This window comes from Nematostella vectensis, chromosome 4 (assembly GCF_932526225.1).
Source record: "Nematostella vectensis chromosome 4, jaNemVect1.1, whole genome shotgun sequence".
Taxonomy (NCBI): Eukaryota; Metazoa; Cnidaria; class Anthozoa; order Actiniaria; family Edwardsiidae; genus Nematostella; species Nematostella vectensis.
The window spans coordinates 3,872,367-3,897,262 of NC_064037.1; the positions used below are offsets into that span (position 1 = coordinate 3,872,367).

General features: G+C 39.6%; 3 protein-coding genes across 4 annotated transcripts; 2 read left to right on the forward strand and 1 right to left on the reverse strand.

The window, feature by feature from the left end:
* Positions 1-133: 133 nt before the first annotated feature.
* On the reverse strand, positions 134-6,477 carry LOC5513134 (centromere protein F). The gene is made up of 8 exons (XM_001633341.3): positions 5,924-6,477; positions 5,136-5,206; positions 4,933-5,001; positions 4,461-4,578; positions 3,403-4,208; positions 1,749-3,039; positions 785-1,422; positions 134-509 (listed from the first exon to the last, which is right to left on the reverse strand). Exons 1-8 carry the CDS (start codon positions 6,335-6,337, stop codon positions 419-421), a joined length of 3,498 nt encoding a protein of 1,165 aa, XP_001633391.1. The 5' UTR covers positions 6,338-6,477; the 3' UTR covers positions 134-418.
* A 399-nt stretch (positions 6,478-6,876) lies between these two features.
* LOC5513133 (transmembrane protein 248) lies at positions 6,877-14,329 on the forward strand. Its single transcript, XM_032382564.2, has 5 exons — positions 6,877-7,032; positions 7,255-7,428; positions 9,128-9,510; positions 10,246-10,402; positions 12,544-14,329. Exons 2-5 carry the CDS (start codon positions 7,276-7,278, stop codon positions 12,682-12,684), a joined length of 834 nt encoding a protein of 277 aa, XP_032238455.2. The 5' UTR covers positions 6,877-7,032; positions 7,255-7,275; the 3' UTR covers positions 12,685-14,329.
* Positions 14,330-14,595: 266 nt separating this feature from the next.
* Positions 14,596-24,756, forward strand: LOC116618633. Of its 2 annotated transcripts, XR_007307498.1 has the most exons (9): positions 14,596-14,682; positions 17,251-17,460; positions 17,856-18,428; positions 18,547-18,664; positions 19,149-19,393; positions 19,818-20,001; positions 20,325-20,605; positions 21,362-22,608; positions 23,122-24,756. XR_007307498.1 is itself a non-coding variant. In XM_048726183.1 (8 exons), exons 1-8 carry the CDS (start codon positions 14,611-14,613, stop codon positions 21,503-21,505), a joined length of 1,827 nt encoding a protein of 608 aa, XP_048582140.1. In that variant the 5' UTR covers positions 14,596-14,610; the 3' UTR covers positions 21,506-24,756. The 2 variants fall into 2 exon arrangements, 1 of the variants encoding a protein (XP_048582140.1); XM_048726183.1 differs by having other exon boundaries at positions 21,362-24,756.
* Positions 24,757-24,896: the final 140 nt, after the last annotated feature.

A 24,896-nucleotide genomic window follows, 5' to 3' on the forward strand; every position in this document is an offset into this window, starting at 1 on the left:
TGAATGTGATTGTTTGGTAGTGGTGGTTGCGTTTGCTTCCGTGTGGCTAAAACAAAATAGGACAGATGTCGAAGTAGTAGATACCTTGGCTATCTCACCAAGAATACGTGGTTGAAAAAAACTGGGACAAGTATACGAATAATTTGTATTTATCTTACACTACAATATTATATCTATTTACAACTATTTCCAAGTTTCGATCTTAACTATGACTGTGCATAGATATGACTTCAGGAACGAGTCAAAGCAATTTTGCTTGTGATTTTACGAAATTATACCCCGTCAGAGGAAATAATTCCGGGAGCAAGGGATTTTATCCCAGACTTCCCTCCGTATTGGGTTTAAGAATTCATTATTTTTACTGGAATTACAAATTATGTGGCATGCACTGTCGCGGCAATACTGCGTCTGCTCTTGCTTAAGACTCCCTGTATTTCGATGCAGGGGAGTCCGCCAGCACCCTCAAGGCATGTAGGTTCATTTCCGAGAACTGAGTCTTGAACTGTTCCCTGAAACAGTGGAAATAAGAACATAAGAGACCGTCATTCAGTGCAGTCTCGGAACATCTACGCCCGTTAATCAAATTAAATTATCAACATTTTATCAAAACTTTATAGCATAGGCTAAGAAGTATTTAATGCAATCACATTGTGGAAAAATCGACTTAGGTATTAATCTTCGAAATAGCCAAATTTCTTTATTTTTCTTTTGCCTTGACAGCCTTACACAATTGCGACTAAAGCAGACTTTTAGCTTTGAGAATAAAAATTAAACAATTCTATACCTTGGCACGCCAAGTTTTTCGTCGGCTTCCACTTGCATCGCAGTGGCACCCTCACCAACGCTACCTCCGACGCCATCGCCGGCACCAACACCTACTTCATCGGCATCAACTTCCTCAACGACGACGCCATCGTCAGCACCGACATCTACTTCATCGACATCTACTTCCTCTGCGACGACGACATCGTCAACACCGACATCTACTTCATCGGCATCAACGTCCTCAACGACGACGCCATCGTCAGCACCGACGTCTATTACAACGGCATCTAATTCATTGGCATCAACTTCCTCAGAGGAGACGGCATCTTCAGCGCAGACATCTACTTCATCGGCATCTATTTCCTCAGCGACGCCGCCATTGTCAGCGACATATATTTCCTCAGCGACGGCGTCCTCGCCATTGCCGGTATCTGTTCCATTGACTCCCACAGCAAAGACAACCTCCTCTTCGGCACTCCCGCCATCGACAGCTTCTCTCTCTTGGTAATCGAGTTCAGGCAACAGACTGGACTGAGTCGCATCTTTATGGATCGCACTCTTACTCTCCTCGATATCATTTAGGGAGGCTTCCAGCGGATATTCCTTGATCGGAGCGAGTGGCCTCCTTTTCACAAAAGCCTGTCTTGCAAGGCTCCACTGCAAAAAAGATAAAGAGTATAGAAAATTAAGAGATTTCCCCTCAAAACAGGAAAAAGGGTACTAAGCGAGACGAGTGGAATGTCATGATCTGACACTGCGAAATTGTAATTGTATAATAGTAACTGTGGCTTTTCTGGAGGGCAAGCTCATCCGTCATCGGCTGTGACCGCATAATCCTCCGCTATTAATATCCTTCTTCTCCAGACAACACATTTCCAGAAAAATCTTGGCCTTCTTTTCAAGCGGTATTATCCCCTCCTAGCACTCTCCCCTCTTCTCCCGGACTGGGCTCATGATTGTTACTGTTCTAATTATTCCCCTACCTTCTTGGCTTTCTTCTCCAGTGGCTTTCTCTTAAATCGTACGATCTGACCCGAGACTCTCCTCCGGATGATCTCATGCCGCAGATTCATTGCATCGTCATCCCCATCGTCACTGCTGACAAGGCACGGCACAAGGTCGGGTACAGATGGCTTACGTGGGATTCCAGCGTCTTCTGCTGCTCCACAGACCAGGGGTCCATCTCCATGGACCACAAGCACCATGGCGTCATTCTCTCCAAGCTTGATGTCACGCATGGCGACATCATCGTTGTTGAAAAAGTGTACCTTCCTCGGCGGGTTACGGAGGGTTGCTCTTGAAATAGGGTCTTCATTATCGCGGCAAGCTGCCGCATTACCCTTAGGTACTTCCTCTAGATTTCCATCCTTGACATACTTGCCGTGCAGCATACTCCTCAGCCTGGTATTTTCCTTAAGAAGTCTGTCCCTCATCTGTGTCAACTCAGCCACCGTTTCGGACTGCTGTCTTATCAGGACACTCATGTCACGAGTTTGGTCCACAGCACGCCGGAACATCGTGTTTATCTGTTTCTCTTTCTCGGCGAATTGATCACTCGTGGCGATGTGCTCCCGTAAGACGCTGGTGTATTTCTGGCTGAGTTCATCCATTGTCTTCTTCTGCTCCTCAATCATGGCTTCCTTATCCTGCAGTTTCTCCTCCATCACCTGCATTTGTTTGGCCTCCTGAATGCTTTCCAAGCGCATAGCTTGCAGCTTTGTCAAGTTCTCAAAGCGCTCTCTTTCCAGATCACAGCACTTGTTTTTCAGGGCATCAACTATCTCAGCAAAGTTCTTAACCTGGCTATTCCTCTCCATAATCTGCAACTCCAGAGTGTTAATCCGGAACAGAGCATCTATCAGAGTTTCTGGTTGCGCCATTTTAAGTGTAGGATATGGAAGTGCTGCTTCCGCCATCTCCGACTCCTCTTGTATATCGGACAATGCCTCCTTAGCACTCTTCTCTTCCGTCTCTGTCGGAGGACAAGCCACACGTGCAGTTGGGTGGATCCCCTCTGAAAGGTCCTGGTTCCCGCAGATGTTATCCCGTTTTTCTGTACTGTTCGCGTACGCTTCAAGTTCTCTCTTCAATTCATCAACAGCTTCCTCAAGCTTTTGGTTCTCAAGTTGTAGCTGAGTCCGCTTAGCGTCCGACTCTTCGAGCTCGTTTCGTAGCTGTCCCAAGCCCATAAGCAGGGAGTTTTTCTCTTTTGACACAGCCATGTACTCATTCAACAGCTCGCTTGATCGCAGATCGCGTCGCTTGATCTCGCACCTTGAACGGAGCAAGCAGCAAGGCATGTCATTAGTAATACTCAAGTCATTAAACAATTTAAGATTTTCAATATTGTATATTATATATGTATATGTAAGGGGTTGGGGTGGGGGGGGGGGGGAGACCAAAGACCGGCAAGAGAAGACGCTAGAACACGCTGAACCACTTTAGAGACATGTACACACATTTCAGTAATAAAAAGAAAGCAAGAACTTAAATCACACTATCGACACCAAACCGATATTCTCCCTAGAAAAATAGACACAACATAAGCTTGCATTCTGCATGTATAGAAAGAGAAAACACATTTGCTCCTCCCACACTAACGCAAGCCTATGGGTGTGGTCAGGATTTGGTTGTTACCTGAGGTTTTCCAGCTCTCGAGCCTTGCACACCAATCCCAGTCGGTTGCGTTCAAGCTCCTTCTCCTGCGCAAAAGTCTGGGTCTCAAGTTTTTCATTAGCGTTGTTCAGACTCAGGGTTAATGTCTCAAGGGACTTAAAATCCGACTTGGTCTCTTCAAGCTCATCCTGAAGACCCTGCATGGTCTGTACTAGCGCCTTGGTTTCTGATCGCTTCTTACTTAACTGATCCTCATAATCAATAATCATGGACTCTGCGTCATGCTGCAGCTTCTCTTTAGCAATGCAGGTGTCCTTTAGGTCTTTGTGTGTTTTGGCCACAATATCAACCATGGCTGTACCAAGCTCCTGCACGTAGGTGACAGGATTGGAGGCACAAGGCTTCTTGGTTAGATCCTCCTGGATGCTTGCATTGCTTCCCTCACTTCTTACTTGCTGCAAGTCCTTGTATATCCCCTCTAGCACACGCATGACAGCACGCACTGCGGGTACTTCCAGCTTGATTCTGTGACTGGCTGGTGTGAATCCTATGCATTTGTGTGATCGTGACAGTTGTGTGAAAGGTTGCAATTGCGTGACAGGTGGTCTGGGAGCCAGGTGTCTGCTGGGTAAAACATCCAGCAAGCCTTTGCCAGCTGTTGGTGTAACTTTCTTCAGCTTTGAGCTTAATTTGCCGTATATTGGTGAAAGATCAACAGGCTTGGGGGTCTGAACCTTGGGTGCACCAAGTTCCATTACAGTACGCATGGGTTTGGATCGTGCGATGATTTGCTGAGGTGATACCACAGGTCTTTTGTCGTTGGTAACCTTTATAAAATGGAAAAATCAATAAATTTTCATTCATATGATACATACAGACAGTATTTGACATGTTGATGTTTTGTGGCTTTGCCAGTCAGTGACAACAGCTCTTCCGAGCAGGCTGGCAACACCTTTTGACACCCCTTATTTTGACCCCGAGCAGGCTGGCAACACCTTTTGACACCCCTTATTTTGACCCCTTTTGTTGGTCTTGAAGGGTAACAGACTTTTTTGTTCAATCATCTTTGAAGTACCAACCTCTTGCTTTTCTTTGCTATTTTCCTTGCTATTCTTAACATGATGTGACACAGACTTTGTATAAGATGGTGCCACAGCTGGTGTGTCTTTGAGTGATGACGGTGCTTTCTTGACGAGCCTTAAAAAACAGAGTTTTGCCTTAATTAATCTGAGATAGCACTGATATCACAGGTATCACATGAAAAAGCCTAGTATTTGAAGATTCCTTAATAAGAAATGACCCACTTTTTGGCCGCCAAGGGGGGACACCCTGCGCACCCCCCCTGTGTACGCGCCTGGCATGTTAGTAAATTAATTTGAAACCCATTTTGTGAGTGGTCAAATGGTACACAGTGTGACTTACGATTTTGATTCAACCATGTTCTATCTGTTCCCAGGTATCCAAATTCTCAATAAAATTTATTCATTGATCATTTAATTACCTACATATTTTAATGAAATACCCTAGTATTATAATATAGCAATGAAATACCTCGGAGTGACGAGAGCAGCATATCTTTGAGGAATGGGAATGGCACTACTGAATGTAGACAGCAGGTCCCTAAAACATAAATTAAAATGAATCAACTACATTTATTTTCTTCTTATTTGAGAATATAATCTCGCGATTATAGTAGTATTCTGCTTTTTTAAAGAGAACACAAAGCAAACAAATACGCTTCCTTTACCCTTTACCTTTTTTGGCACATTTCCGTACCACTTTTGGAATTTGCGCGTCTTTGAATTCGGCTTTGGAATGATGTATCCTAAAAAAATAAAGACTAAATTAATGACAATCTACTGTATCTTTAGAACTCTGAATTCAAAGGTATTTAAAGGAATTCCTCTGTCATAAAACTTGAAGGCTTTTATCGAATTCTAAATATTGATTTCTCTCCAACCTACAACGAAAACCAGTTCTTCCTTGCTTGCTAACGTTTTTGAAAATTCAAAGTTTTAAAATGCCCCGACTTAATTCTACATTAATATTTTGAGGCGGAAGGCTATCATGTAACTAGAAGACAATATTTGTGAATATTGAATATTTATTAGTTTCATTTTAGTTTGCAAGAAATTCTCCGTTTTGTTCAGCAGCCATCTTGCTCTTGTTAAATCTTGTACGTAGACCCTTTACACATGCGCAGGACAAGCCATTTGTACGTAGACCCTTTACACATGCGCAGGACAAGCCATTTGTACGTAGACCCTTTACACATGCGCAGGACAAGCCATTTGTACGTAGACCCTTTACACATGCGCAGGACAAGCCATTTGAGTGCTACTCCTTTCAGATAATCCAATTGAAACTTGAAAGCGGAATTTATCCTATCTTAAAAATATCCCCTCCAAGAGTGATTTTTATAACGGGAGAAAAGGTAGGCAATGCAAACAATAATTGAAGACAAAGACAGAAATGTCACAAAATGACGCATCAAAAATGGCTTGTATAACATAAAAATACATACATAATTTAGTTGACATACTTTAGTTGTCGAAGGTGCAAAGCATCCTTGTACCGTATTCTTTGGGCGCGATGGCCTTATTTCAGGAACTGTCTGTCGTTTTTTCTCAGAGCAGTTGTTTAGGGCTGCCATTGTTGGCGGGGAAGGCCTCAAACCTTTCTTTGAACCTTCTTGTTTTCCTTCTACATGAAGCAGGTTTAGAAGAGTTCCACGAACTGGGCGTTTTCTCGTGCCCGGGTTTTTTTGCCCGGATGGCGGCCTTGGAATCAAGCTTGGCTTTTTGTTATTGTTCTTCATTCCCACTGGATCGGCGGCTGTCCAAGCCATTTTTGGGGATAAACTGCTGTCTTTGATTAAAACTCGCTGGTTGCGTACAGGAATTCTAGACCCCTGGACTCTGGAAATAATCGGGTCTACAGACGATTCCCGCGACATTTCTCCAGAAATATACTCCTCGATTGAGAAATCTCGACCTTAATAGATTGTGTATCAATATTTCAAATATTCGCTTTGTAACTGTTTCAGGTTATCGAGTGCGCACCTATGGTACTTCACTCGAGTTGAAAAACTAAATTGTTTCGATCGTCTTCGGAAATGGTTACTATAGAAACTGGGGAACTTCCATTGTTTGCTCATTTATTGCGCGCGCTAATGACAAATTTTTACCAGGGTGGGGTTGGGGAAGATCTCTTCTTCAAATTTCAAAGCTGTGAGGTGGGGTCGAGGTATCTCCAGGGATTAATATAAACCTGATAAACGATCTCTAAATCATACAAATGTGTCCTCGCAAGAAAGAAGATAGAGGAAAGCTGGTTATCAGGTAAAATAAGAAAAATACATCATTTTGCCCAAAAGCGGATCAGTAGTTGTTCCGAAACTTTCTGGTGCACGTGCTATCATTATTGAAAACAAACGAAAAGCAACAAACGAACAAAACAAAAACAAAAAAATAGCACTGAGACGTGACGAAACCAGAAGCTGTCGCGAAAAGCACCATGGGTGGTCTTCAAGCTCGCAGAGACTTATGGGAGCCTTATTTACAATATGGCGGCGATGTTGTGAAAGACGATTGTACCATTCAAGAACTCATACAAAACTTACAAGTTCAGTGATGTAAATAACAACTTCTAGTAAGTAAATATAAAATGTATATAGTTTTAGCTCCAGAGACATTGTTTTATTCTATTAAAATTTTATTTATGCTATTATAATAATAGCATTGTATAAACTTATACGTGTTCGACTCGAATGAATGCATGTCATGCATGAGTCCAGGTGTTTTCTAGGGGCTTTCCAATATTCATCTTTCTTTACAAGTTATGTATTTTGTATTTCTGTTCTTTATTATACAGGAACGATCCAAGGTAGCAGCAATGTTTAATTGCAAATGCATCAAGAATTTGGTTGGGTTCGCAAACTCTAGACCACCTTGTGTCGTGTTCACTGCTTGTTTGGCAGTGTTTGCGGTTGGCCTATTTTCTCTTGGCTACTACATGCAAGTTGGAGTTTTCGATGAGGAGAATACGGTAGGATGATGATAGAAGAATTACATTGCGTGTTAACATTAACTACATTGTTTCTTCAAGTATTTCTGGTTAACCATAATTAATTACGGATGATCGAAACGAATCGAGTCTAAACAATACGTAAGCTTAACTTATGCATTGCTTTAGCTGTTTAGTGACACATTTTTTAATTTTTTCAGTTTTATAAAAAAAAGAACAAACACAGGGCAAGCAATAATACTAAAAAAATATATAGATTCCTTTTCCCCACTGACTCCTAATGCCTACTTATACTGGTCATTGAATTGCACTGTGCACCCCTTCTGCGCATAATGGCACATGCTGTTTGTTCGAATTTTCCGGTATAAAGTGTGTGCGTGCCACGGTTGTACAATAAAACAAAGCAAAAGGCACGCATGTCTTACTTTAAATCGCTTTGACAGAAAAACAAAGTCGGTCCAATTTTTTATTTGCTCAAATAGTTAAATATATACGGAAAAATGATATTATACTGAAAGAAAAAAAAAGTTGGATTGTAGAAGTTTGTTTATTTTCTTTTAAAATCCGTAAAAATACTTCAAAATAGCGCTTTTTACTAAATAAATAGTGGCGAAAACGGTGTCTTTTAGTGCGATCTCTTAAATAGCTACTACAAGGTTATTGTTCAGGAGATTGGATTTTGGCAGCTCGACAAACAGAACTCGATTTTCTAAAGACTATAGGCACTGTTTTTGAAAACTAGGAGTCTGGATTTTTCCTCATGTAATCAATAAAAACATGTCAACTCTATGCCTCTCTGTTGTCAAAACGAGGTTGGTACCCCCATTTTTTATTAGATTTGAAGAAATGAAAAATTTATTACCAAATATGTGGTTTTCGAAGAACATAAAAATTCACCATTTCTCGCGGTATTGAAATTTCGCAAATCCGATGCGTGAACTTTTAGAAAATAGTAATGTTAAAATATTTCTGCAAAAAATATTATGTTAGATTTGAACAGTAGCTTTTCCGATATGTTTTTCTGTTGTGGGTCAGGTGTCCATGGGAGGGGTCAGATGACGTCATCACTTGTGTCATTTATGACTAAAACCCTTATGTTGAAAGTTCCAAGAGATTTGACAGAAGACAGAAGCTTTTATAAAACAAACAAATTTCCCTAGCAACGGACTCAAAAGATAATACCATAGGCCCTTAACTTCAATATTGTTTATGCCAAGTTTAAAAAAAAGTCTGGATAGTAGAACTATTTCAAGGTAATTACCTTAAAAGCTAAAAATCCAGGAGATATACAAGAACTGTATAAGAAATTCTAGATGAATTTTCCTAGAAGATTACAGTAAATGCATAGGAAGTTTCTATTTATTTTTGCCGGGAGATGAAGGCTAAAAACCGAGAGTCTCCCTTGAAAACCAGGTGAGTGGGCCGGTATGTCACAAGTAGATGTTTTGGCTGAGGAAAAGGACTGCATATGTAGCACTTTGAGAAAGAATGGGGAATGGTGCCTAAGGTACAGGATGGGTTAATTGGCTGTTTGATATAAACTAACCTTGTTTTGGAGGTATCTGTTTTTGGTCTGCTTTAGTTTTTTTTTCTCACAAATGCCTAAAAGTCATAAAAGTGTTAAAATACAGAGCTACTATAGCCATAATAGAAAAATCTTGAAACAGTATTTTTATGTTTGGTTGATCTAATTAGTAATATTCCCTTTGTTCTATAACAGGATTGGAGAATGTTCATTGGCAGCTTAGCGCAGAAGGAATTTTGTATGTTTAGCAACAACACTCTGAACAGCACCCTAAACTACACAGTAAGCGAGAACTTGACACTCTCTGCTAGCTTGATCCCTGTGACATTACCAATGATTCTCCGTGTATACCCGGGAAATCTTTTCCTGGGGACGGTCACCAATGTTAGCCATGTTACAACTATTGTGAGAGGTGGAGAGCTTGGATTGTCTGGCGCAATGCATTCTCAACCAGTGAACTTGACCTTCAAACTGGAAAAGCATTGGTCGGTATCATGCGAGGGTGTGGCCTGCCCTAATAGTGGATTTGCGGCATGTGGAGTTGTCTCATTACCAGCAGAGATCATTCCAGCAGACATGTGAGTTGTATTAACATTTAGATTCAGACACTTGAGTTTAGTATATTATTCCATTTGCTTGTCTGGTGACAACATCTACTGTATGTGATATTGCTTGCTCTAGTTAATTAGAGTGATTTTAATAGCATGATTGAAATACACCATGGGTAGTGTGAGGTTGTGGCGATGAAATTATTTTTATTTGTCACATTCACAGTGCAGCGCATGCTAGTGTGGCTGCCTTGATGGTTTTGTGTTAGAAAATCAATTACTAAAAGGAATGAGGCTGCAAGAAATGCACTATATTAACTATACAAGGCAACTAGCAAGGCAAAGAAATGCTTGAGTGCCCATCAGAGCTTGGCCTACATGCCCTCCTTGGTACAAGTTCATGTGAATCAAAACCATTATTCTTTCTTCAAACATTGTGTTTGTGGTTACTGCAGTGTGACACACCATAAAAGAAGTGTTAAAATTTGAGTAGAAATAATTTAATTCTATGCATTGTTTCTAATTGACTTCTGTACAGTACCATATTTCTGACAAGTTAGTACAATTCGACCTTTAAGTCAAGAAGTTAACATTACAATTCAAGTGCAGGTAGTCTTCAGGGGTTTGCAACTATTCACTTGAACAAAAACGGTTTCAGCTGTTGCCCTCTTTAGTTGTGTATAACCTTAAAATCATCATCATGGCAATGTGCCACATCAGCCTATTTCTGCTTTGGTGACAGTTCCATCTTTTTTTGGATATCAGGCCACACAATTACTGCAATGTGTCATATGAACCAGTGTCTGCAATGGTGGAAATGACATCCGTGGGGAGCTGCTCCAAGAGCAATGTTCTGGTCAAGACATCTGTACCCAGATACTTGGAGGATCATACCACAGAGAAATGGGTAGATGTTGGAAATGTAAGTAAAATAATACGAATTGGGTCTGGGTTACCCTACAATTTATGGCCTGGGCCCCATATGTAGCAGCTACATGTGTTAATTGCATGAATTTGCTCTCACTTGAAAATAACTTTTCATCAAAAATAATCCCGTTGATTTTTATACACATACCATAAAAACAACCAATATGGTTTCATAGGCTATAAACCTCAAAGGTGTATCTTCTTCAGTGACATAGCCAGGATTTCTTAACAGGAGGGGTCCCAAAGGGGACTTTCAATGCATTTTCTCCTGTATTTTAGATAATGCCTCATACATTTACTGTATTTTTGGCTGCTAAAATGGGGGGCACCTAGGCCACCCTACAGGGGCTATGCCCCTGTTCTTTCACAAAACCAAACTAACAGTAAGGATTAACCAATGTTGGCCAAAGCACAGTTACAGTGTGTGGATCTATAGCATTAGCATTAACCATGCTTAAAGTGTTTCTGAAGCGAAAGGAAACATAGCCTTTTTGTATCATTTTTTTAAACCACAAATATCAAAGAAACAACATTTCAAAGCTTTTTTGATCCCCATAAACCCATTAGAAAAAAATATTGTGTGAAGTTGGTGTTTTTGTCCTATCAAGTGCGACATCATGAAGAGCTTGTGACGTCACACGGTTGCTTGCTCAGCGGGAAGAGAAAAAGCGCGCGAAAGGAAGGCGACAGTCATGGCCACAACACAAGCCAGTAGAAGTTTACTTTGCGGATTCCCGAGGCCACAAAAGCTGCAAAAATTATGGCCTAGCAACTGACTTGTCAATGTTCCTTCCACCCCTAAAATGACACGGTGCAAATAGACTTATCTTGTGTGAAAATCGTTGAGGAAATCAGAATTTTGCACCTTTCGAACCTTAGGCAATTTGAACAAGCTGCTAGGTCGGAGCCAACGAGTTACGCAAAGTTGACATTCTTCTAGCTAGGCACAGAAAAATCGATAGCGAATCTAAGAGCAATGTGGGGTTCGAATTGTGAAAGGGTTTTAGAGAAAAATAAGTCTATCAAGAAGGCAAAGTCGTCGAGAAAATGTTAAGGTATTTGTCTCGTTTTGTTCAGTTTTGATCGCTTACACGTGCGCTCGTTGGAGTCGCGTCATCGTTCTCAAGCCTTTTAATTGTTGTTCTTCGTATAATTCGCATTCAATTAAGCTTTATGAATTATCTCTAGTAGAGGGTCTTAACATGACTATCAATTCTAGCTAAAGATTTTTTGGATAATTATAAAAATCTGAGCTGAACGGTTGTTTACAATGTTCTTTGTCGATTGAAATAATCCGCTGTAGAGTGGAACCTACACGATCAGGTTTAGGCAAGGTGGGAACGGAATACACCAAAATAATAATCCCCTCAAAGCGTTCTGGGGCCATTAGAATAGCAAAACATGCTGATTAAGTTAAGTAAATTATGAGTCCCCATTTTGACTTTTTCATAACTAGATGGATTATGTTTCACAATTATGTTTTGCTAGTTGAATAAATTGCATTCATTTTGTTAAATACAAAATAGAAGGTAAATTTATGATGTGTTGTATGATTTCTTTTCGGATTGCTACTGAAAACCAGCTAAAAAGTGCAGCTACGTTGAGCGTATTATCGTATTTACTTGCATACAGATCACAGCTCGAGTACAGAAAAATAAACTCACCACAAGTTCTAGACGCCTCCCGAAGAGTTTTATATGACTCTTTACTAGACTATTTGTTGTAATCAGACATTGTAAGAATATAAACGCAACAAATAGTAGGGCAAACTAGTGAACTTTACGGTCAATGATCGATACAAAATGGCTCCTTCAGCGTAGTAAGCAACCATGTGACGAAACACGGGGGGTGCCAATGACGTAATTTCGCTGTATTTTTGTCGCAGTTGTTACCTCTCTTTGAAGAATAATTGCATCATGTTCCTCATAATCTTTTATTTTGATTTTTCTTTTACAATATTAAGCGAAGATTGAATTTTATAATAAGCCTAAGAACAGCCTGACACGATTTTCGCTTCAGAAACACTTTAATGCTTGAGTAGGTAATGCCTCTACACAGATTTATCTTATCATAAAAAATATACATCCAGTTAGTATGGAATTGAATTTGTATTTTTCAATCTGCTTTCTCTAATAGAATGAATGGGAGACCGTGAACCTTCGCCTGCAGTACTCCAGCTACTTTCTGTTTGTGATGGTTATCACCTGTATACTCTATGGCATGATTAAAGGCAGGCCTGTCAAGAACTCCAAAAAGATAGGAGGTCAGACAATATGAGGAAAACAGCTCAAATTAAAGCAGGCCTTCCAAGAATTCAAAAAGTTAGAAAGTAGTAATCTGAGTAAAAGAGCATCCAGCCAAGAACTTAAAGAAGAAGGATGTTCAGATAGTCTTCAATGAGATGGCTCATGTACATAATCTAGGATAATCTTAAAAAGGCAGTTAATTCAGCACATTAATAGTAAATTGTGTGTTTTAGTTTATATAGTCTTCAGGACTGCCATGTTAGGTGATCATTTAGCATATAGCAGAGAAGTAGCAGGGGGTGGGACACTGGGGGCAACTGGCCCCCCAGTAATTTGAAAAATTATAAGGAAATGACCAGTAAAGGTGTGGCTGTGCCCCCCCCCCCCAATATTTCGAGGCCTGCTACTGCCCTGTATAGCACTGTGAAAAATGTGAAAGTGTCAAGGAAAATTGATGCAGCTGTAATAGGAATGCAAAAAAATATATTTATGTGCCATATAGCAACAAAGAAATACACTTATAATTCTGTTATTTAGTGGGTAGTACTGTACAATCCTTTTTTATCTTTTATAGCAACAAGAAAAAACACTATAATTCTGTTATTTAGTGTGTAGTGTTGTACCAGGAAAACTGGTACTCTTTTGCAGAGTTGAGTACCAGTTCTTTGGTGTACATGATCATGACCTGGCTGTTTGGGTATTTTGATTGATTTATCATTTGGTTCAGATGGTTAAGGCCTAGAAAATTATCAGAGATTGTTGTTAGAATTCACCAAAACAGGAACTCATCATTTCAATTTGTTGCTCAGCCTAGTCCCAGGCTTACTGGGTTTCCAGTGCTAGTAAATGACTGTGATTTAGTGTTGAGCCCAGGACGAGCACACCACAGGAATGCCTGGGATTTTTTGTTGTTCACACGTTCTTCAGAGGTATCTGCAGACAGAGCCGTAACAGGCCTCGAATTATCAGGGGGGGGGGAGGGGCACAATGAGAAAACATTAGGGGCACAGTCATACCCTGGTACTGGTTATTCCCTTAAAATTTTTGAAAATATGTGCCCCACCCCCTGCTATGGCCCTGACAGATTTTCAGGCCTTGAAACCAACACTTGATTTTGTTCCTTGTATAAAATTGAATAGCGGCACATAGGGAGGTACTATAATTTGTTGGTGAACAGTAGGCACAAGGTATACACCAATAAACAAAAATATCAAAGTTATTGTTTATTTAACATATGCACAATTACTGTGATATAAATTATGCCTAGCTTACATCTGCTGTCTACCAAATTGGTTTATATGTAAAATTATGCCATAAAATGCTTTCTATACCATAACTCTGTCATTATCAGCCTCAACCATTCTTACAATCCATAGCCATCTACAGATTCCATTAACAGCTGTTTACTTAGCGAACAGTAGTAGTAATCAGCTAGCTGATTAGTGACTCTACGCGCACAATATATCTTGGGCCAAAATTTGATTGTGAGAGGTGGCAGCTTTGTGTCAATAAATGTCGTTTTCATAATTGAATTTGGTTTTGAGTGATGTCTGGAATAAACAATGTCATTGATTATTCTAGCCTGCTAGCCGGCTCTCATTGTGGGGTATTCAGAAATGTTTTATTTTCGATGATATATTGGGAACCCTAATAAAAGATGATATTCTACAACTGTATATTATGAATAGTCTTATTAGACTGTATGTATTCATTAGTGGCACTCTGTGTCAAACCCAGGCCCCCTCCTTGGAACTTTGGAACTAACATGCCTCCCCCCCCCCCCCCCCAACTTTTGGGACAACTCATCCGCCGCGTCTGCATTGGCAGTAATGCTATTGTTTTGGGGATTGTAAATCCCCACTCTATGCAGCTCTTTTGAGGCTTTCGGGGAAAAAAGAATAGAAATAGAATTGAAAGTAACTAAAAGTTACGGTATGCCTGTGGTAGGATATTTCAGATGGTTGGGCTACCTGTGTGCCGTTCCCGGAAATCGGTGAACCGAAGGCGAAACAAAACTAAGAATAGCAAGGGTAAGCATTTTTCTATAAATCATTATTATACTTACGTTAAATCTAGTAAAGGCTGGGAAGTCAATACCCTGGGTATCTGGCGGCTCCTAAGTCACTAAGCACTAAAATCTTTTATATGAAACCCAAGCTATCACAGAGGCTTAGCTTGGCTTGTCAGTAAACGAGTGCAACTCGAGCCTCTGGTACCTAGATTGCGCAACTAGGCTTGGTTTCCAGCTACTGTTGGTTACGTCTTGCACTGCTCATTCACTGACTGGGATGGATGGGTGCACCAAAACCACTAAGGCTGGGAACCAAGCACAATTATGGACTCGATTGACCAACTCAAAACCCCCTCAGATAAAATCCTAAAGTAACAACTAATCCTCAATAAAACACCAAAACACTTGAAAACAAACCTTGGCTTTCAATTAATGATGTGTCTCCTCACCAATTTGCCAAATTCACGCTACTTTTGGAGCATTTTTGCTGTTGACTGCTGTATCTCGAAGTGTAGCATGAGATAGAGCAAAGAAAAAAGTTAAGCTTGAATTTTTGCATAGAGGTTCCTTATGTTATGTTAACCCATTGACTCCTGGCTATTTTTGAGCTGAATTTACAAAAAACAGACTGAAAACAGATACCTCCCCCCTATTCTGAGTTTTATACAGCCCGTCAAACACAGCTGCACCTAGTCAGCGGTATCCAAGCTTTCCAACAGTGCTTTGCGGTCCCCACTTTTAATCCCTTGTCAGTGTGCTGAAGCCAGCAAAGTTGATGGTTGCTTTTATTTTTCATCAAAAATACAGCTATGAACATATTAGGAGAGTGTCTCAGGACATCATGAAGTCTTTTGAGGCATAATTGAGTGCTTTGCTTCTGGATATTTGCAAGCAGGTGGATTCATGATGATTTTTTCTGCTTTGCCTGGATGAGAAAATAATTTTCTAATGAATCACCACAGCTCTCCTAAATGCTGTCTTTTCTGAAACCAAATTGATTCCAAAATTGTTTGCACTGCTAAGGGCAGTGAGCTGTGTTTGCTGATCTCTCTCCCTTGTGTTGTATTTTGAGCGTTTTATTGAGAGGGGTGATTCAGCTTTCCTCCTGAAGGGGGGGTCAACTAATTTTATCCCTTACTTTTATCAAAATCCTCACGACCCCCCCCCCCTCGGGATAATAAATGAACCTCCCCTAATATCTAAATTTTCTAAATTTAGATATTAAATCTTTTAAATTTCTTTAAAATTTGGAATTAAGCTTTTGGTCGGAGGAACTCCTTGTAAATGTATGTGGAATCTTGAGCTTATATATGATATATTGAGAATTGGAAGATTTCATGCAATTTTTTGGGCCAGCATTTTAAGCGTTACGTTTTACTGCTAGAAGCGAATTACTTCTGTTTTTACGGCAGCCGAGAGGCGAAAGTGTGCAACCTTTCTCTCTCTTGTGTACAAGGGGAAACAGAATAACGTAAATCTCGAAATGCCGGCCCAAATGGCTTAAAAATTCACCCAGACCATATTTAAGACTCCATTGTCAGATCAGAATATTTTTTTAGAGTTTTACCATTTTATTTCATAGTAAAGAGAACGGCTTATTTCAATCCCTTATTTCAATCCCATATGTTTACTGTAAACCATGACACAACGTAAAATGTGAACCACTATAATTTATTCATACACACAGTGAGCTTGGGGTTCCTGTGGCCTTACAGTCAAGCGGCCTTACAGCCGAACATGTCCATTTGAGACGGGGAAAGGGGACAATGTACAAGTATGTTAAGGTCTTGGTAAAGGTACATTTGACACCACTGTTTGTTTTTGTGGTTTTTGCAAAACCTGTATCAATAGTTCTTAAACTTTATTTTTGCAAACAATTTTTTTTCTATATATCTCATTCTAAACGGCTAAAATGGGCCTTTGCTATATCCCGTGACCTGTTGACTGTGAATTCACGCCAAATCTTTGACTTTTCTAGCGTATTATATTAAGGTGAGAACTCGAGCTTGTCGGGCGTAACTTCGCGACGGGTTTTAAGATATCGCCTTCAAATTTTCGGTATGATAGATAATTATGCCATGTCATAAAGTGTGTGAGGAATTTTCGATTTTCGACTGAAGATCGCTTTTATATCACTTTTCGTGTCCAAATTTCGCCAAAAATGAGAGTTCCAACTTTGATTCGTGATATTTTGTTGACAGTGTCAAATAACAAAAAGTCCTCACACACTTTGGTCGATCATCTATCTGTCATTGAGATGCAATTACGTGCAAGTGCATGCGCAATAACGTGAAAGTGCATTACGCTCTAGAGAAAACTCCGTACTTTTGAGTTTGAGGCCTCAAAACTTAAACACGGAATTAGCTATTGCAAAAATAAAACTTGCAGGAGATAATTCAATCTTTTATCTTTTATTTATATGCAATTTTATAAATATTTTTATAAATATCTTTTTTAAATATTTTTTTTCCGCTGACACGTCGTTTATCTTTACCGAGACCTTAAGCCAGGGAGCTTAACTCCCTGGTTAAGCTGAATGTTCATTTGAGAGTTACATTTTTCTGACTAAATGCACTTTAATTTCAGATGGCTCAAAGAGACTTTTTTACTAGGGAAATTTTCATCCCTGAGCACGCCATGGGTATGGTTATTGGCAAAAAGGGTAGGATGTTAGAAGAAATAAAGCACAAAACAAGAGTCAGACCCATTATTGATAAAAGTAGGCATGGTTGCATAATTCTTCAAGGTTCAAGAACTGATGTTCAGAAAGCAAAACGCATGATTGAAGACATAGTAGTAAGTATATAGTAAAGGAATATATTTTTTCACCTATATTTTTGTTGAGAAGCTAAATTGATGGGTAAAACTTGTTGGCTAGTCACCAATGCAATCAGGAATGCACCACAATTTATAACGGTGTAGCAGGGGCAGGTACAGGATTTTGTGAATGTGGGCGAGGCACAATGACGGAAGATCATTTGTGAATTTTAGCTCCCATATTAGCTCCCATACAATTCCTCCAAAAGTTTTGACTGACAGGGGGTCGGTTGGGGGGAGGGTGAGGGATGAGTCTGCAAAAAAAATTTGGAAGTGTGGGGGGTACTACTGACCATTATAGCAGTGTGTTTTCTTCAAAGGCTATATTTGGTTAACATTTTAATATTATATATATACTTTTTTTTCATTAACAGGAATCTATCCAGCAGCCTGAGGTTATTTCATTGGGAGCAAAGACTAGTAGGGTCATTGGGGAAGGAGGAAGAAGTATAAATTCAATACGCAGCCAATCTGAAGCAAGAATACACATAAAAGAAGACAAAGCTTATATAAGGGGAACCCAAGAACAGAAGAGCAAAGCGAAGGATCTTATTAATAAATTACTAACTTCAGTTAGTAGTGGCACATGTGTTTTTATTCCAGAACATCTTGCTAGACATGTAATTGGGAAACATGGACAAAGGATTAAGGACTTAAAGCAAAAAACGAAAACAGATATGTATTACAATAAGGAAAATAATATCCTTTGTATCAACGGTGTGACCACCGCACAGGAACATCATGCGCGACGAAAAGTAAAATCTATAATGCTACAATCTCATGGGACATATATGAATGAAAAATATTGTGTTGTTGATGGAAGTAAAGAAAGTGAGTTTGAGCTTGAGTCAGTGGCTACACCTTTCCCAGGATGGAGCGGAGCATTCTACAAAGTAGTTTTACCTGATGATGATATGTCTTCTAGTAATGAAATGAATGAATTACCAGTGAGTTTCATTATACAATTACTGTAAGAGCAGGAAGCTAATACATTATATTCATGTTTTTTTATCTGTGCAGCCAATTGAGGATACTTTGAACATTTTGAATTTTTATCTTTCCCAGGAGCATCTTAACAACCTTGTACTTAGCAAACTTGAACTTTTGCACCCTTCAAAGGATGAGTTTGAAATCGACTTGTGGTCCCATTTCGGCCATGCCTATATCAAGGGTATTGATGAAGGTAAAATACATTCAGAAAAAGTGGTGTATGAATAATATTTTGTGGAAAAGTTGTAGAGCTTGTTTATGAACCCTGCAAAGATGAGATGAGATGAGATGACAGAATTTTAAATGAAATAAAAAAAAAACTTGTAATATTTTTGTTAAGTGCATTATTCTCAGTCCAGTGAATTAGCAAGGCCGTTTTCTGCTTTGGATCTAATTCTAGCCCACAGTTGCGGTATAGTTTCTGTCATTTGATTAGACATTTCGCACAATTAATGATGGTGGGGGAGGGGGGGGGGAGAGAGGATTGTCTGCCCTCCCTCTAATACTAAACTGCTTATTGATTATTATGGACACCCGACTCCGCTGACTTTGAATACCGTGAAAAAACTTTCATCATTTGCGTATATTTATGGCGCACGAGAAAAATAAAAGTATAATATCTTTGAATGAAAGCTGGGTTAAATAGAAAAAAATATATGAATTTGTATTTGTCACAGGAGATGACCATGAGCATTACAATTTGAAACAGCTGCGGTCAAACCTACTTCAGGGCTCCCAACATTCAGCAGATAAGGGCACATGGAAGGTAGATTTCGCAGAAGGCCTCACCGATGAACAGGTTGAGCAGCTCATTGGAAATTTCAAGGATGAAACAACATGCAAACCTGCCAACATCCGATATGACTTCTCATTCTTCACACCATCGAATCGTGAGAATGGTTGCAGACGGATACGAATGAAGGTAATACAAATTATGGACAATAAAGACCATCTTCTTGGAGTATGTATATCTATTAGTAGAAATATAGATTATAAGTTTCAGTAAAACATCGAGTTGGATGATGTGTGGCGTTACACATGCACAGTTGTATAACTGCTCCACCACGCCTATACTTGGCTTGATGGCCGGGGATCATGTACGTACGATTATATGAAACTCACCCTGCGATCGTGTGAGATCGAGTACCACTTGTGATCGAAATGCGATCGTACGATCAGATTAATTGCGATCGTGTGCGATCGACTGCAGTAATATGGAAAAGATCTAGCGGGCATAAAAATAAATTTTGGTAACGCGAGTTTGGACGACACACAGCAGGATTTACTATCTTCGTATATTGGGGGGTATTATTGTATAATGTGGGATCATCTTACAATTATTTTAGGCATTCATCAAAGAAGAGGGCGATTTCTTTAAAGAGTCTCCTGTTCAGATGAAAGGAGTCCTTAGACACGAGAGACTCAATGACAACGTCAACATTTACTTGTGCAAGCCTCCTACCGATGAACTCAAATTGACTATTATGATGCCTTCACGCCAGTTTGACTGCCGACTGACTCTCAGAAAAAGTAAGAGTAAACTGTACAAACTTTGCCTTAAAGAATGTCTATCAACTACTCCCTTTTTATTGTTTACAATTGAAAATACAGCGGTTCATTCGAAGAAAACTTCAAAATAACCATCCACGATTGAAGTCTAATACTTTATTAATGATATTTGATTGAAAGTCTCTCAGTCACTTGCTTGAATTAACCGATGGAAATGGATTCTTTGAGTTACTCGGTATTGTGCGGGAGGATAAAATAGCGACATGATTGGCCTATTTTAGTCTTTCCATTTCCTTCCCTCTCGCTCTCTTCCGCCATTATCTTTTTTTTTTTTTTTTACATAGATTCAAAAATTCTGCAAAGCCAAAGAACTAGCTCTGAGCTGGAGGAGGAGAATGTCTTGTTGGAATATCTGCGGGGAGCTCTGGTGCTAAGTAAGGGGCAGCTCCAGCTATCACCAGATGTACCCCTTCCAGAACGCTTTGATCTAGACTATTTCCGCCGATGTAAACGTTTTGAGTACTCATATAATATAGGAAAAGATACGTTTACACTGATGTTTTCTAAAGAGGAGGCAGTGACACTTGAAGAATCCAGTTCAAGCGATATCCCAAGTCGTAAAAAGGTAAAATAAAGATGAAAAACACATATCCTCTGTGCTTTCCAGGTTTTACGAGCAAGTTTGCCAGTCAATGTAAGGATATAAAAGTAAAACCAAAAATCGTTGAAAATTGGGATTTTGTTGTTGGTAGATGTCCACGACGTTGGTGCTCTACTATTCGCTGATACATTGGAATAGGAGGACGCAGCTAATCCCATACCCTACTAAAAAACGTCAAACGCGTGTCCCGATCTTAATTTGATTACCTGTTACTCTTCTATAATTTTACCCATTCATGGATCCCTTAAATACCCTTCAAGACCCTGAGGTAATACCCAGGCAGCCATAAGCAGCAATAAGCTCTATTTTGTCAATAATAAAATACTGTTTGACGGGGACATCGGGCCTTGGATTTTCTTTATGCCTTAATGACTTATACACCTTTTCAAATGAGGTCTCACTCGGAGAATCTGTGTATCCGCAGTGCTTCATGGGTGTCAAGTAAATAAGCAAATAAGCGTAAGTAAAATACAAATTCAGGTTTCAAAAGCTGTAGATTTCCTGTTCATCCTTTTATGATTATTCAAATGGCTTTCACATAAAAGAATTCAGCCGTTTATACGGTATATTTATGAACCACCGCGGGTTACGATAAATGGATTCTCGAGTGCAACCTTATTTGTAATAGGTATGAGCAGATCAGATCGCTCCTGTTTCAGTTATTCGTGCAGCACACTTAACTAAACTTTCATCTGACCATATCAAATGCGTTTATTTCAGACGGATATACATCTCCACTGTGATGACTGGGATAAGAGGCTCTTTGAGGGGGACTGGGAACCAAAACAAATAATCGAGAAGTTCACTAGTTATATGACGTTTGTCAGGCAAGTGCAGAAAAACATCGACCCAGAAGAAGAGTAATTAAACCACATCACCATTGACCCAGAAGAAGAGTTAAATTAACCCACATCACCGTTGACCCAGAAGAAGAGTTAAATTAACCCACATCACCATTGACCCAGAAGAAGAGTTAAATTAACTCACAACACCATTGACCCAGAAGAAGAGTTAAATTAACCCACATCACCATTGACCCAGACGAAGAGTTAAATTAACCCACATCACCATTGACCCAGAAGAAGAGTTAAATTAAACCACATCACCATTGACCCAAAAGAAGAGTTAACCAAGAAGTATAGAGTTAACTTAACCAACATCACCACGAACCCAGAAGAAGAGTTAGCCTGACGAACATCACCATATGGACCCAGAAGAAGTGTTACTTAACCAACTTCACCATTGACCCAGAAGAAGAGTTAACTTAAACAACACCACTATGGACCCAGAAGAAGAGTTAACTTAACATCACCGATGACCCAGAAGAAACGTTAACTTAACCAACATCACTATGGACCCAGGGGAAGAGTTAGCCTAACCAACATCACCGATGACCCAGAAGAAGAGTTAACTTATCCAACACCACTATGGACCCAGAAGAAGAGTTAACTTAACCAACATCACTTTGGACGCAGAAGAAGAGTTAACTTAACCAACATCACCATTGATCCAGAAGAAGAGTTAACTTAACCAACATCACTATGGACCAAGAAGAAGTGTAAACTTAACCCACATCACCATTGACCAAGAAGAAGAGTTAACTTAACCAACATCACTATGGACTCAGAAGAAGAGTTAGTCTAACCAACATCACTATGGACCCAGAAGAAGAGTTAACTTAACCAACACCACTATGGACCCAGAAGCAGAGTTAACAAACATCACCATTGACCCAGAAGAAGAGTTAACTTTACCAAACATGACCATTTACACAGAAGAAAAGTTTACTTAACCAACATCACCATGGACCCTGAGAAGAGTTAGCCAAACCAACATTTACCATTGACCCAGAAGAAGAGTTAACCAAACCAACATAACCACTAGAAAGACGACAGACAAGCTACAGAAAAACTAGATAGTCAACATCACATGGACCGAAAAGAGTTAACCCAGCCAACATCACCATGGTATAGCTAGAGGAATTGCTTGACCTTTCAGAGCCGTAGCAGGCCTCGAAATATTGCCCCCAAATGCACTACCCCCTGCTACGGCCCTGCCTTTTGACCCGAGATAAGTGAGAGTAAAGTTTTGACCACCAACTCTGGTCTTGTTCGGATTAATCAATTTGATAGCAGGAAGCTAAATCCGATCTCGTCGGGTTTACTCCAAGCAGTGTGACGAAACACGGGGGGGTGCCTATGACGTAATTTCGCTGTATTTTTGTCGCAGTTGTTACCTCTCTTTGAAGAATAATTGCATCATGTTCCTCATAATCTTTTATTTTGATTTTTCTTTTACAATATTAAGCGAAGATTGAATTTTATAATAAGCCTAAGAACAGCCTGACACGATTTTCGCTTCAGAAACACTTTAATGCTTGAGTAGGTAATGCCTCTACACAGATTTATCTTATCATAAAAAATATACATCCAGTTAGTATGGAATTGAATTTGTATTTTTCAATCTGCTTTCTCTAATAGAATGAATGGGAGACCGTGAACCTTCGCCTGCAGTACTCCAGCTACTTTCTGTTTGTGATGGTTATCACCTGTATACTCTATGGCATGATTAAAGGCAGGCCTGTCAAGAACTCCAAAAAGATAGGAGGTCAGACAATATCAGGAAAACAGCTCAAATTAAAGCAGGCCTTCCAAGAATTCCAAAAGTTAGAAAGTAGTAATCTGAGTAAAAGAGCATCCAGCCAAGAACTTAAAGAAGAAGGATAGTCTTCAATGAGATGGCTCATGTACATAATCTAGGATAATCTTAAAAAGGCAGTTAATTCAGCACATTAATAGTAAATTGTGTGTTTTAGTTTATATAGTCTTCAGGACTGCCATGTTAGGTGATCATTTAGCATATAGCAGAGAAGTAGCAGGGGGTGGGACACTGGGGGCAACTGGCCCCCCAGTAATTTGAAAAATTATAAGGAAATGACCAGTAAAGGTGTGGCTGTGCCCCCCCCCCCAATATTTCGAGGCCTGCTACTGCCCTGTATAGCACTGTGAAAAATGTGAAAGTGTCAAGGAAAATTGATGCAGCTGTAATAGGAATGCAAAAAAATATATTTATGTGCCATATAGCAACAAAGAAATACACTATAATTCTGTTATTTAGTGGGTAGTACTGTACAATCCTTTTTTATCTTTTATAGCAACAAGAAAAAACACTATAATTCTGTTATTTAGTGTGTAGTGTTGTACCAGGAAAACTGGTACTCTTTTGCAGACTTGAGTACCAGTTCTTTGGTGTACATGATCATGACCTGGCTGTTTGGGTATTTTGATTGATTTATCATTTGGATCAGATGGTTAAGGCCTAGAAAATTATCAGAGATTGTTGTTAGAATTCACCAAAACAGGAACTCATCATTTCAATTTGTTGCTCAGCCTAGTCCCAGGCTTACTCGGTTTCCAGTGCTTGTAAATGACTGTGATTTAGTGTTGAGCCCAGGACGAGCACACCACAGGGATGCCTGGGATTTTTTGTTGTTCACACGTTCTTCAGAGGTATCTGCAGACAGAGCCATAACAGGCCTCGAATTATCAGGGGGGGGGGGGGAGGGGCACAATGAGAAAACATTAGGGGCACAGTCATACCCTGGTACTGGTTATTCCCTTAAAATTTTTGAAAATATGTGCCCCACCCCCTGCTATGGCCCTGACAGATTTTCAGGCCCTGAAACCAACACTTGATTTTGTTCCTTGTATAAAATTGAATAGCGGCACATAGGGAGGTACTATAATTTGTTGGTGAACAGTAGGCACAAGGTATACACCAATAAACAAAAATATCAAAGTTATTGTTTATTTAACATATGCACAATTACTGTGATATAAATTATGCCTAGCCTACATCTGCTAACTACCAAATTGGTTTATATGTAAAATTATGGCATAAAATGCTTTCTATACCATAACTCTGCCATTATCAGCCTCAACCATTCATACAATCCATAGCCATCTACAGATTCCATTGACAGCTGTTTACTTAGCGAACAGTAGTAGTAATCAGCTAGCTGATTAGTGACTCTACGCGCACAATATATCTTGGGCCAAAATTTGATTGTGAGAGGTGGCAGCTTTGTGTCAATAAATGTCGTTTTCATAATTGAATTTGGTTTTGAGTGATGTCTGGAATAAACAATGTCATTGATTATTCTAGCCTGCTAGCCGGCTCTCATTGTGGGGTATTTAGAAATGTTTTATTTTCGATGATATATTGGGAACCCTAATAAAAGATGATATTCTACAAC

Excerpts from the sequence above, each read along its gene's own strand:
- LOC5513134 (XM_001633341.3), bottom strand. The coding sequence starts at position 6,337 with ATGTCGCGGGAATCGTCTGTAGACCCGATTATTTCCAGAGTCCAGGGG. Across the intron at positions 4,209-4,460 it reads ATAGCAAAGAAAAGCAAGAG|GTTACCAACGACAAAAGACC; the intron begins GTTGGTACTTCA and ends CATTTTATAAAG. Across the intron at positions 1,423-1,748 it reads TGGAGAAGAAAGCCAAGAAG|TGGAGCCTTGCAAGACAGGC; the intron begins GTAGGGGAATAA and ends TCTTTTTTGCAG.
- LOC5513133 (XM_032382564.2), top strand. The coding sequence starts at position 7,276 with ATGTTTAATTGCAAATGCATCAAGAATTTGGTTGGGTTCGCAAACTCT. Across the intron at positions 7,429-9,127 it reads TTTTCGATGAGGAGAATACG|GATTGGAGAATGTTCATTGG; the intron begins GTAGGATGATGA and ends GTTCTATAACAG. Across the intron at positions 9,511-10,245 it reads GAGATCATTCCAGCAGACAT|GCCACACAATTACTGCAATG; the intron begins GTGAGTTGTATT and ends TTTGGATATCAG.
- LOC116618633 (XM_048726183.1), top strand. The coding sequence starts at position 14,611 with ATGGTTGGGCTACCTGTGTGCCGTTCCCGGAAATCGGTGAACCGAAGG. Across the intron at positions 17,461-17,855 it reads GCATGATTGAAGACATAGTA|GAATCTATCCAGCAGCCTGA; the intron begins GTAAGTATATAG and ends TTTCATTAACAG. Across the intron at positions 20,606-21,361 it reads ATATCCCAAGTCGTAAAAAG|ACGGATATACATCTCCACTG; the intron begins GTAAAATAAAGA and ends CGTTTATTTCAG.